This window comes from Condylura cristata, unplaced genomic scaffold, assembly GCF_000260355.1.
Source record: "Condylura cristata isolate star-nosed mole 26May11 unplaced genomic scaffold, ConCri1.0 scaffold00033, whole genome shotgun sequence".
Lineage (NCBI taxonomy): Eukaryota > Metazoa > Chordata > Mammalia > Eulipotyphla > Talpidae > Condylura > Condylura cristata.
The window spans coordinates 9,725,840-9,738,043 of NW_004567134.1; the positions used below are offsets into that span (position 1 = coordinate 9,725,840).

Here is a 12,204-nt window from a genome sequence, read left to right on the forward strand (position 1 = left end):
CCAGAGACAGAGTGGGGAACAGAACAGGCAGATTGATGAAGTACACTGCTGAGGGGAGCAGCGGGCGGGTGAGGAGAGGTCTGCCGTGCCATGTGGTCACCTCCAGGGTGGGGGATTGAGCTTGCACTGAAGCTGCTGCCACTAGCTTGCAGTGCTGCATCCTAACCTGCTGCACCACCAGGGAGGGCCGACATCATTGTTTTTAAAAAATGCAACTATGGTGGTATGATTAGCATACAATACGATGCACCCATTTAAAGTGTATCAAGTCATCATTTTAATTAGGAGTTTTCTTTTTCTTTTCAGGGACAGACCTAGAATGGAGATCTGTAAGATTTTTTGGAGCATCATCTTCCTTGCAGCTAGTTTTGGCTTCATCGAGTCACAGAGATTTGGTAATGTATTACATTCGAAGCCAGAAATGATCTTTCCAGAAACCCATTGACTGACTGTTGTAAAAGAAAAAATATGACAGGAGCTTTATCGTTAACAAAAGGGAAAAGGTTCTTTTAGGAAGAACTTAGTATCTGAAAGCTTTTTGTGAATGGCAGCCACTTATTTCCAAAGCTTATCCTCAGGCAACAAAAAACTAGAACGCTTTCCCCTTCTGAAGCATCACCAGCCTCCCAAGCACTTCTGTCAACAAGGACTTGTCAGTTGGCTCATACTTTGCTCTTGTCTCCTTTGACACAGCTATTCAGAGGGGTGATTGTTACCACAAGATGGTGTCTCACCAAATGCCACCGACACCTTGACAATTGGGGGGCAGTCATTTTAACACATTGTTGGAACTTTTCAAGATGAAAGTCCCACCAGGACAAGATTATCTGAGTAGCTCAAAGGCCCACTGAGACCATATTGACATTTAAGTATTCAGATAGAGCTACACTGGCTTTTTTGTTGTTGTGAACAAACATGAAACTGTCTAAATCTTCCCAGTGCCTCTGACACCCCTCCCTTGTGAACAGAAGCTGTTGACAGCCTTTTCATGTTTCAAGCATCTCTCAAAATGACAAAGTCCTAGTGGAGGGTTTAAGAAAGCAACAGTATGTAATTGTGATAGAGTGTCATATGTCACTCATGTTGGACAAGATGGAATTAGCATTTATTTGCCTGCAAAATACTCTATAGATGTGAGGTTTCTCTTGGTTGGAAAGGGAAACACTTTGTGGTCTATGTTTGGTCTTTTCCAAAAGAGACATTAGGGGAGGAAGCAGTCAGCTAACTCTGGAGCACTCTCCTTCCCATAGGAATTGGATTTGGGAAATGCAATATGGGAATCCATTTTGGAAAAGCAATGTGGAAGAGGAAATAAAACCTAAAGGGTCTTAAAACTCATGTATTACCTGCATTTTCATTCATCATGCCTCCAAGATTAGCAACCCGCTGAGAGGTGCGACTTACAACTCTAGAGATGACAAATGGGCATAGTGTCTTTGGGTATGCCAACCTTCTCCAATCCTTCCCTGTGTAAACTTTCATGCAGTCTTTGCCTTTCCATATTACAGAATTTTATTTAATTTTCTTTATGGCAGTCTAGCGCCTGGACTGGCTGTTAGGAGACCTGGTTTCTCATACTGGCCGTTTGAATGGATTTATACGAGTTACTTTGCCTTTCTAGCTCTTTTTCTTTTCTACCAGATGGATGAATTGGATTCTTTATCACACTACTCAATCCATCAACCACATGTGACTATTTAAAATAAATTAAGATTCAGTAACATTTAAGAGTTTTTCTACATTTGAGAGCTCAATGTCCACACTTTTGGACATTTTGAGAGCTCAATGTCCACAGCTCAATGGCTACAGTATTGCATAATCCCTTAGTATTATTTTCAGCTCCAAAATTTTCTGATTCCTTTGTTTGATTTCCTTTAGTAAGCAAGATTTCTGTCATTACAAGTGATCTCCTTCCCTCTTCATCCTTTTCTTTACCCAAATATTCCCTCGCTCAAATATTTTTTGGTTGACTACTCTACCTACTCACTCAAGTGGTGGATAAACAAAAAGAGATGTGGTATCAGTTCTCATGGGGCTCACAGTCTAGTTGGAAGAGTTTGACATTAATCAAATAAGTGCATTAATGAATGTCAGATTATAAACTGAGATAAGAGAAAATGTTTCTGTGGGAATTTTTAGAAGGGAAGAGGAGGAAAGGAATTCAATGAAGGGAATCACATGTTAAAACCCACTGTAAGTGGGAGGGTGAAGTTAGGGAAGCTTAACAGAAGAGCTTGGAACACAGAGAACACATGGAGAATGTAGAGAGATAAAGGCAGAGATAGTGCGGGATCAGCTCGTACCAGCATCTTGACGCAGCTCGCACAAAACCAAACTTAAGGTGTGCTTAGCCTGTGTGGTCAACCCTGTTCTAGAGAGATATAATCTGAGAACCACAGAGATGCTCTCTTTGCATAAATCCTTTAAGGGCTTGTGTCTAACCCTTCTAAAGTGAAGCCAGTTGGGACTGTAGGCCCCAGGATTAGAACTTGCGTTTGGGTAAGTTTCACAACACCGACTTTTATTTCAATGAGTGGATTCTTATGTTAAAGTTAACAAGTAAATATTCGTCCTTCGTGATGGCAGGAACTTGTGCAAATTACTTGGGAAAAACAAATATGTGTTAAAGCCTGCACCTTGAAAGCAAGGTGGCTGGGCAGGTAGATAAGGGATGGAAAGGCACTGAATTAGGAGAGGAGGATTCTAGCCAGTAGTCGTCAATTTTGCTGTATTTTATCTTCAGTGGAGCCTTTTCTCCAGTCTGCAGGAAAGACTCTGTGGGCGACATCGTGTTTCTGGTGCACACCAACATCAGGCCCCAGCAGGGCCGATACATGCAGATCTTCTTGGCCAATGTGATAGGGGGCTTCAACATCAGCAGAGAAGCCATCCGTGTGGGGCTGGTTCTGTATGGCGATGTGCCCCATTCAGAATTCTTGCTTTCCACCTACCACAACAAAAATGAAATATTGAAGCATATTCAGACTCTTCAGTTTAAACCTGGGGGCAACAAGGTGGCCTTGGCCCTGCAGTTTGTTCTGCGTCATCACTTCCAGGAGAAAGAGGGGAGCCGGGCCAGCCAGGGTGTGCCTCAGATTGCCGTGGTGATCAGCAGTGGCGCATCGGATGACTCCGTGCAGGAACCCGTTGAGGTACTTAGAAGGGCAGGCATCCTGCTGTACGCTGTTGGCATCAAAGATGCAACTCTGACGGAGCTCAGGCAGATGGCGAGTAGTCCAGCAGAGAAGTTCATCTCCATTGTTCCTAACTTTCCTGCTCTTCCCCGTCTGGCCCCAAAGCTGCAACAGGAGCTCTGTGCAGTGATGGTAAAGGCAGATCAACCTGTTGACCACATCTTCCCAGGTACAGTGACCTTTTCCTTTTTATTTTCCACCCGTTTGCATGTTCAATTTAATAGTAAAGTTAATAGTTATACTCTATGCTCCATCTAACCGCTGACCAAAGTCTTATCAACAATTCTTGTAACTCCTGTGTGTCTTGTGCTGATTCTATATATGAATGTAGTATGAAGCCACTTTGAAGGAAGAATGATTGCTTTTCCCTGAATGGTACTATTCTTAGATTAATTTAGCTGTATTGCTTTGACGGGAGCCAGGAAAGGGGGGAAGGGCAAAAGATCTCTTTGGAAGTTTGCTTATTTAACTCTCTCTGTGTTAGTGTCATGTATTCATGAACAGAATGAGTGTAAGATGAAGAAAGATTGGGGCTAAAATCCTGGTCTCCCACTTTACACCTGTCATTTTGAACAAGTTACTTTATCTCTCTGACTCTAAATGTTCTTCTTAAGGTGATCATATCTGCCTCAGGGATGCTATATTTTTACACACAGTTTTCTTCTTCTTTATGATTTATTTAAAGATTTATTTATTTATGCATACAAGAACTGGAGTACAGCCTGAAGCATGGCAGTGGGGTAGCGGGGAAGAGTGAGAGGACCACCAGAGACAAAGTGGGGAGCAGAACAGGCAGATCCACTGAAACACACTGCTGAGGGGAGCAGTGGAGCAGTAGGTGTGTCAGGAGAGATCTGCTGCAACATGTGAGTCACCTCCCTGGCTGAGTATTGAACTTTTCCTGCAGTGGCTGAGGGCAGCCTCACAGTGCTGTGCTTTTACCCATTGTGCCACCAAGGAGGGCCCAGTTTTTTTTTTTTCTTTTAAAGATTTATTTATTTATGCATACAGAAATGGGGTACAGCCAGAGGTGCAGGGGCAGTGAGAGGATTCACCAGAAACAGAGTCGGAAGCAGAACAGGCAGATCGACAAAGTACACTGCTGAGGGGAGCAGTGGGCGAGATAGGAGAGGTCTGCCATGCCATGTGGTCACCTCCCGGGCAGGGATGGAACTTGCAGAAGCAGCCACATTGTAGAAGCAGAGCTCCAAGCCACTGTGCCACCAGGGAGGGCCCCAGTTTTTTCTTAATGAGATCCAGGGATTGGCCAAATGGATTCATAATTGGAGGTATCAATAAATCAGGGACCATGGAGAATGAGCTGCCTGGCATTGCTCTCCCTTTCTGGATCCTGGGCAACTCCACTGGTCCTAAGAATCTGAGAAAAGATCTGCTGACTCCATTCTTTTTGTCTTTTCTCGTAGCCTGTAGAGAAGCAGTCTTGGCAGACATCGTGTTCCTAGTAGACAGCTCAACTAGCATTGGTCCCCAGAACTTCCAGAAAGTGAAAAACTTCCTTCACTCTGTCGTTCTGGGGCTGGACATCAGCAGTGACCACGTCCGAGTGGGACTTGTCCAGTACAATCACAATGTCTACCCAGCTTTTCATCTGAACCAGTACTCGCAAAAGAACATGGTTCTGGAACAGATCCAGAATCTTTCCTATCGTACAGGAAGCACAAACACGGGGAATGCCCTGGAGTTTATCAGGACGCACTATTTGACTGAGGCAGCTGGCAGCCGGGCCAAGGACAGGATCCCCCAAATTGTCATCCTGGTGACAGATGGAGAGTCAAATGATGAAGTCCAGGAGGCAGCAGACAGGTTGAAAGAAGATGGGGTTTTTGTGTACGTGGTAGGGGTCAATGTTCAGGATGTCCAAGAACTGCAAAAAATAGCCAGTGAGCCATTTGAGAAATTTCTCTTCAACACCAAGAACTTCAACATCTTACAGAAGTTCTCAGAAGAGATTCTTCAGAATCTGTGCTCGGCAGTGAAGATAAACGGTAAGATACTGGTCCACACCCAACAGGCCAACACAGATGTCTCCATACAACATGAGCCAGAATACACAGAAAACAGTGGGAGGACAGGGGATGAATGATTTTCCATCACTGCTGAAACCGGGAGACTTCCTAAATGTGGGGGACATTTGAGCTCTGGGGATAGAAGGATGAATGGAGTTTGCCAGGGTAGGAAATCAGAGGAAGTAGCATGCACTTTGGGGTCTGGAAGACCCATTTATTTCATCCTACCAGTGCTGACGTCTAGTTAGGTCTGCTTGGGCAAGCAGTTTCCTCTTTGCTTCAGTTTTCTGATCTGCACAGGAAGATAATATTTGCCTAATAGGATGGGTTAATGAGGGATAAATCAGATAAAGTGGATGTGTATCTCCAGTGCAAATTAACTGCTCAGCACGTTTACTTCCCTCACCTCCACCATGGTTTGAAGAAAAAATTGAAAGATACTTTAGTCTACAAAGCAGACAACAAGGTAACAGGGTAAAGAGCGAGGGAGTCTGGAGGGAGAGCTCTCCAGAGAGGAGGTAGCAGGACTGTCTGCTCAGTGTTGCATAAGCAAGCCTCTGTCCATGTACCATTCATCACCAAAATCCTCCTGTTTGATTCGCATGAGATCTTCATTTGACTTATTTTCTTCTGGCTCTTCCTCCCCTTTTCTGTTCCACTCCAGAATTCACCAAGGCCTATGCAGACGTAGTTTTTCTTGCTGACACCTCACAGGGCACATCACAGACCAGTTTCCAGAGGATGCAGACTTTCATGTCCAGAGTAATCGGCCTGCTGGATGTTGGCAGGGACAAGTACCATATTGGGCTGGCCCAGTATGGCGGCCAAGGTCACACTGAATTTTTGCTCAATACCTACCACACCAAGGATGAGATGATCACTCACATCCAAGAACACTTTGTGCTTCAGGGTGGCCCCCGAAGGACAGGCAAAGCTCTTCGATACCTTCACCAGACCTTCTTCCAGGAGGCAGCAGGAAGCCGCCTTCTCCAGGGCACTCCCCAGTATGCAGTGGTCCTTACCTCAGGCAAATCTGTGGATGAGGTTCAAGATGCTGCACAGATCCTGAGGGAGAGAGGTGTGAAAGTCATGTCTGTGGGTGTACAGGACTTTGATAGGAGAGAACTGGAGGAGATGGGGTCGCCATCCCTGGTCTATGAGATTCACGGACAAGACGGATTCAGACAGATGATGCAGGAAGTGAATGAGATGATCCAAGGCACTGGGAAGCCAGAGACCAGGACTACGGCCTTGAAGGGGACTATTGGAGGTAAGACTTGATCCTTAAGTGTGTTGTGTGAGTCATTGGGAGCTCATGTGAAAGAAAAGTTTCGGTAGAGTTCTCCTTTCAGCGGTACACAGCAGGTTTATCCAGAGGCAAGGGTATTTGCCCAGAAACAGGCAGGTGAAGGCTGATTTCAAAAGGACAGGTTTACTCGGCCAAGGAAAGGAGAAGATGTTTGTAGAGATGCTAGTGGGCAGAAAAAGTTGCTGTTTTGCAAAAGATAAAGGTTTGTGAGAACAAACCTGATGGCCACAGGTGTGTGGGGGGGAGGTCCTGGGAGTGGATCATTCCTTTGTGGAATTTTAGCTATTGTTAGACTAATCACTTCTAGGGTGTAGCTACATGGATTTGTAAGGACTGGTGGTTCTCTGCAGTGGCCCTCAACCTCCATATCCCTAAACTCTACTCTAAGGCCTCTGCATTTTTCTTTTTTGTAACTGGTGTAACAGGGATGTTAATCTTTTCTACCCCCACTGCCACTTTCTGGACTGGTGACTTGTCCATCCAGCATTTTTACTCTCAGCCTCCACCAGGAGCAAAGTGATCTTTACAAAAGCTTCCAGTAGTAGGTTGCATTGCACAAGACATTTCAGATCCATAAAAACTTTAAGATGGATGTAGGGAAGTTGCCTGTGCCCTGCCCAAGGGTGACTGATTCAGACAGAAGCAGATGGGACTTTCCTGGTAGTGCAAGTGCTTAAGTTGCAACACAATAAAGCTGTCCACCCTCTGCGTCTCCCCTGGTCAGGGAGCTGACCTCTCTCACAGCTCTGGCCTTGTTTGCATAAATAAATAAATAAATAAGTATTTTTAAAAAGGGCCAAGGGAAAATTTTGGGACACAGGAAGACCTAAGATAAGTCAACATTTTTTTTTTAAATTTTTTTATACATACAGAACTGGGGTACAGGCCAGAGGTGCAGGGACGATGAGAGGATTCACCAGAGACAGAGCAGGGAGCAGAACAGGCCGACTGACGAAGTACACTGCTCAGGGGAGCAGTGGGCGGGTCAGGAGAGGTCTGCCACGCCATGGGGGTCACCTCTGGGGCCTGGGATCAAACTCGTACTGAGGCGGCTGAAGTTCACTTGCAGTGCTGCGTCCTAACCCATTGTGCCACCAGGGAGGGTCCCTACAATGTATTAACAAAAGTTCATGTAATATCTACTAGTACCACTTGTAATACGGGAGACATTAGCATATAAAATATAGCACAATACCCTATCAAGATGAGTGTTTATGACTCTATGACTTTACGACTCTGTTCTTATGCTAACACCCTTCTTTCTGGTTTTGTTTTTAGCATGTCGGACCACTACTCCAACTGATTTAGTGTTCCTCATTGAAGAGTTTAGCAGGGATAAGCAATCAAATTTCCAGCAAGTGGTCAGTTTCTTAAAGACCATGGTCAGCTCTCTGCACATCCATCCTGATGAGGTGAAAATGGGCTTGGTCTTTTACAACGAGGAGCCACGTCTTGAGTTTTTACTGGATACTTTTCGGAATGCAAACAGAATCTTGGAACATTTAGACAAGTTAACGTACAGGGGAAGAAGAAGAAAGAGCAAGATCTCTGCTGCTTTGGATTTCTTAAGGGAAAAGGTTTTCATTCAGCCGAGCAGCAGGCAAGGGGTACAGCAGATAGCTGTGGTCATCACAGACCGCAACTCCCAAGACAACGTGTCCAGATCTGCTTCTCTTCTCCGCAAATTGGGGGTCACCATCTATGTGGTGGGCACCCAGCTTGACTCAGACAGCAAGGACCTAGAGAAAATAGCATCATATCCTCCTTGGAAGCATGTCATCCTCCTGGAATCTTTTTTGCAGCTTTCTATTGTGGAAAGCAAGATTAAAAATCATCTCTGCCCTGAGATGGTGGGCAGATGGGCTTCTGTTTCTGGGATGGACCGTATCCTACAAGAAGGTAGGGGGAAATCTTTCAAATTTGGTCTTTTTGGAAAGTCATCTTTTTGCTTCTTGTTCCTTATATCTGTGTTCTGTACTCAAATTGTTTCCACTGAAGTTACCCATCCCCTCATGGGTGAATGCCCAGCCAAACAGGATTGTCCAAATTGGGGTCACTGAGACCTGAAAGCTTGTGGAAACAAGTCGAAAGTGACCCCAGGGGACATGGATAGGCAAATGGGTGTGAGAAGGGTGAGGACTAGCAATCGATACAGGCTGAGTTAGCATGGTGTGGCTGAAGGTGACTAGGGCTCAGTTTTGCTGGGGCTTCAGGAAAACCCCATAGAAGTCATGGAGTTGTTCTACCCAAAAGGCAAAGCAGCCTGAGTAGTTATTCACCAACCCTTGTCAATCATTGGTGAGTTGCTATTCCCAAAGTCCTCCCAGTGTATAGACTGATCTATGCTCCTGGCCAAAAAATGTCCTTAGCAGAGTCACAGGTGTTTTCATACAAAGCGTTGACTCTCAAGAAAACCATGAAAGCCAAGGGAAGATGGGTAGGGAATGGGCTCCAGAACTCAGGCTACAGGCCTTCTCATACTTTGTTCTAATGGGTAGCTGCCTTTTTTTTTTTTTCCCCTAGGTTGTTTGCGTGTTGAGAAGGCAGATATTTACTTTCTGATTGATGGATCGGGCAGCATCAACCCAGATGATTTCCTTGACATGAAGTCATTCATGCATGAGATGATAAAGATGTTCCATGTTGGGCCCGACAGAGTACAGTTTGGAGTCGTCCAGTACTCAGACAGCGTTAGCACTGAATTTTTTCTTAATCAATATTCCAGTGTGGCAAGGCTGAAGGGAGCTATTGATGGCATCCGGCAGAAGGGAGGAGGCACCATGACAGGGAAGGCCTTGCATCACATGGCTCAGGTCTTCACATACACTGCTCGCCAAAATGTGCCTTGGTATCTCATTGCCATCACTGATGGTAAATCTTCTGACCTGGTGGCTAAGGCAGCAGAGACCTTGAGGAGACATGGAGTCACCATTTATGCAATTGGTGTCAGAGATGCTAACATGACTGAACTTAAGGAAATAGCTGGCAACAAGGTCTTTTTTGTCTATGAGTTTGATTCCTTGAAGTTCATCCAAAAAGAGGTGGCACAGGACATCTGCTCCTCAGAAAGTAAGAATTTTTTTTACCTTCTCTGTCTCTCCAAATATATGTGTTTACTCTAACTGAATAGGCTTCATTCTTGAAGTGTGGATTCACTGATCTGAAAGTGAGTAGGGGACACAGTGACCAAGCCCTGGAATGAACCAAGCTGGTCATATTTTATATCTTTATCATACAGCTGTGTCTTATTTTGAGACTGGTCTGAGTCACAGACATTTACTTCAGTGATCGCCCCTTTCACTCCCTTTAAGAATATTTTTTTATGTTGTGTACATGCCTCACCAGATTGGCCTTGGGAATTTGTCATTAATTTGCTTCAGGCTCCAAGTGAATGTTCTGCTCTTCGCCCTTTTTACCTCCCCAGCCTGTAAGAACAGGAAAGCTGACATCATCTTCCTGATAGATGGTTCAGAATCCATTTCCTCCAGAGACTTTGAAAAGATGAAGGAATTTATGAGGAGGATGGTGAACTTGTCTAATATTGGTCCTGATGAAATTCAGATTGGCCTCTTGCAGTTCAGCTCAAGTCCCAAGGAGGAATTCAGGCTCAACCAGTACTTCTCAAACGTGAGCATTCACCAAGCTATCTCAGGTGTCCAACAGCTGAATGATGGCACCTGCACCGGAAAAGCCCTGAATTTCACCCTGCCTTTTTTTGACAGTTCAAGAGGAGGAAGACCTAGCATTCATCAGTATTTGATTGTGATCACAGATGGGGTCTCCAAGGATAATGTGGCTATCCCAGCGAAGGCCCTGAGGGACAGAAACATAATTATTTTTGCCATCGGAGTGGGAGAAGCCAAACACTCTCAGCTTTTGGAGATTACTAATGATGCGAGCAAAGTGTACTATGAAGAAAAATTTGAGTCCTTGCAGAACCTGGAGAAAGAAATTTTTTATATGGTCTGCACTCCAGAAGGTAAGTGACAAGAATTGGCTATCCAAGCTACTGACCATCGTAGGTGTCAGGGACATTGCTGGTTCTTTCAATAGAAAAACAAAAACAAAACAAAACAATCCCTTTAAGGGGATCCCTTTAAGGGGTGGCTGCAGGGAAGCTCATACAGAGGGAGGGGTGGCTGGCCTGAACTCCTAAGTCTAGGATTCCCTTCCCTGGAGATTCTTTTCATCATTCCCATGGCCATTTCCTCTGGCCTCCAGTGGCCTGAAGTTTCTCGGAACTCTGTCTCTACCAAGTCCTGACAACTCTTCCTTTTATTCTTCATAGATAGATGAAACCAGTCAGAATGTGTAAACACAACTCACTGTAGATGCAGATATATTGAGAGGGGAATTCAGCAGAGAAAGTGCCGGCTGATCTCTCTTATGAAGCAGAGCACACTGTCTTCTCTATGTGACTGTTGTCTCATAGGATCAGTTCATGCTCAATCCCACTTTATCAAGTTTTTATCCCAAAAAGCAAGGTCCAGAGATGAGGGGTTTTTCTTCTGATATTCAGGGTCTGCTCTTCTGGTCTTTTCCCAACACTTGCCTTTTAGTGGACTACTGATCTAGAGAATGTTCTTCCTGGATGATTTTACCTGCCGACCCATGGGGGGACTAAGGGGGCCAAAGGTGAGATTCTACACCACAATTCATTGTAGTCAGAGTAGCAAACTTTTCTATGGTGTTCTTATTTTTTTCCCCAGCAGGAGTTGTTCCAAGGGTTTTCATAAATTTAATTTTCACAACCTTATGAAATAGATACTAGTTTACACAGGAGGAAATGGAGGCACTGCAATATCAGGTATTTTGGCCCCATAATCAGCAAAGCTGTGAACTTGAGGCCATCTGTTTCTACACTCTGTGTTACCTTTTGGTAAAGTATAGGAGAGCACGCTAGGACCTGTCAAACTTTAGCATGGGTTTGAATCACGTGGCATCTTGTCAAAATGTAGATTCTCATTCAGTAGGTTGGGGGTGGAATTCTGCATTTCTAAGAAGCTTTAGGTAGTGCTGATCCTGCTGTTCTCGAACAACACTTTGAGCAGGAGGGTTGTAAGAAGTACAGAGTAGAGAATGCTGTAGTCTGGCATAATGAAGCATAATATAGGCCAAGGTGGTGTAGACTAGCTTAGAATGTCATAAAATGGCACAAAATGGTGTAGTTTTCTTATTCTAGAAGGCTAGCTCTGGCTTTTCAAATCCTGTTCCACAGCTTCCATGTATTTATGAAACTCTGCCTTGTTTTCTCATCTTTACACTACACTTAATTATAGCATACTAGACTATGTCATATCTTCCCACTGCCTAAAACAGAAACGTGGGGGTGATTGTTAGTCTTGATCTATTTTTTTTTTTAAGATTTATTTATTTGTGCATACACAAGAACTGGGGTATAGGCCAGAGGTCCTGGGGTGGTGGTGAGAGGATTTACCAGAGGCAGAGTGGGGAGCAGAAAAGGCAGATCTACTGAAATACACTGCTGAGGGGAGCAGCAGGGAGACAGAAGAGGTCTGCTGTGCCATGTGGGTCAGCACCCTGGCCGGGGATCGAACTTGTGCTGCAGTGACTGAGGCTAGCTTCATAGTGCTATGATATACCCAGGGATAGGCAGGCCCCATCCCTGATTTTTTCTGAAACAAAGTATACATATGAGGTGAGTGAAGGAGAG

The 12,204-nt window shown here is 44.7% G+C and overlaps 1 protein-coding gene across 1 annotated transcript in view; it reads left to right on the forward strand.

The window, feature by feature from the left end:
- The first annotated feature begins 319 nt into the window (after positions 1 to 319).
- Positions 320 to 12,204, forward strand: part of LOC101627429 (collagen alpha-4(VI) chain-like) — a 66,112-nt gene continuing 54,227 nt past the window's right edge. The window contains exons 1-7 of the mRNA XM_012732075.1: positions 320 to 395; positions 2,761 to 3,363; positions 4,619 to 5,200; positions 5,886 to 6,491; positions 7,809 to 8,453; positions 9,054 to 9,599; positions 9,955 to 10,509. Of these exons, the coding sequence (XP_012587529.1) occupies positions 320 to 395; positions 2,761 to 3,363; positions 4,619 to 5,200; positions 5,886 to 6,491; positions 7,809 to 8,453; positions 9,054 to 9,599; positions 9,955 to 10,509 (3,613 nt within the window). The remainder of the gene's footprint in view (positions 396 to 2,760; positions 3,364 to 4,618; positions 5,201 to 5,885; positions 6,492 to 7,808; positions 8,454 to 9,053; positions 9,600 to 9,954; positions 10,510 to 12,204) is intronic.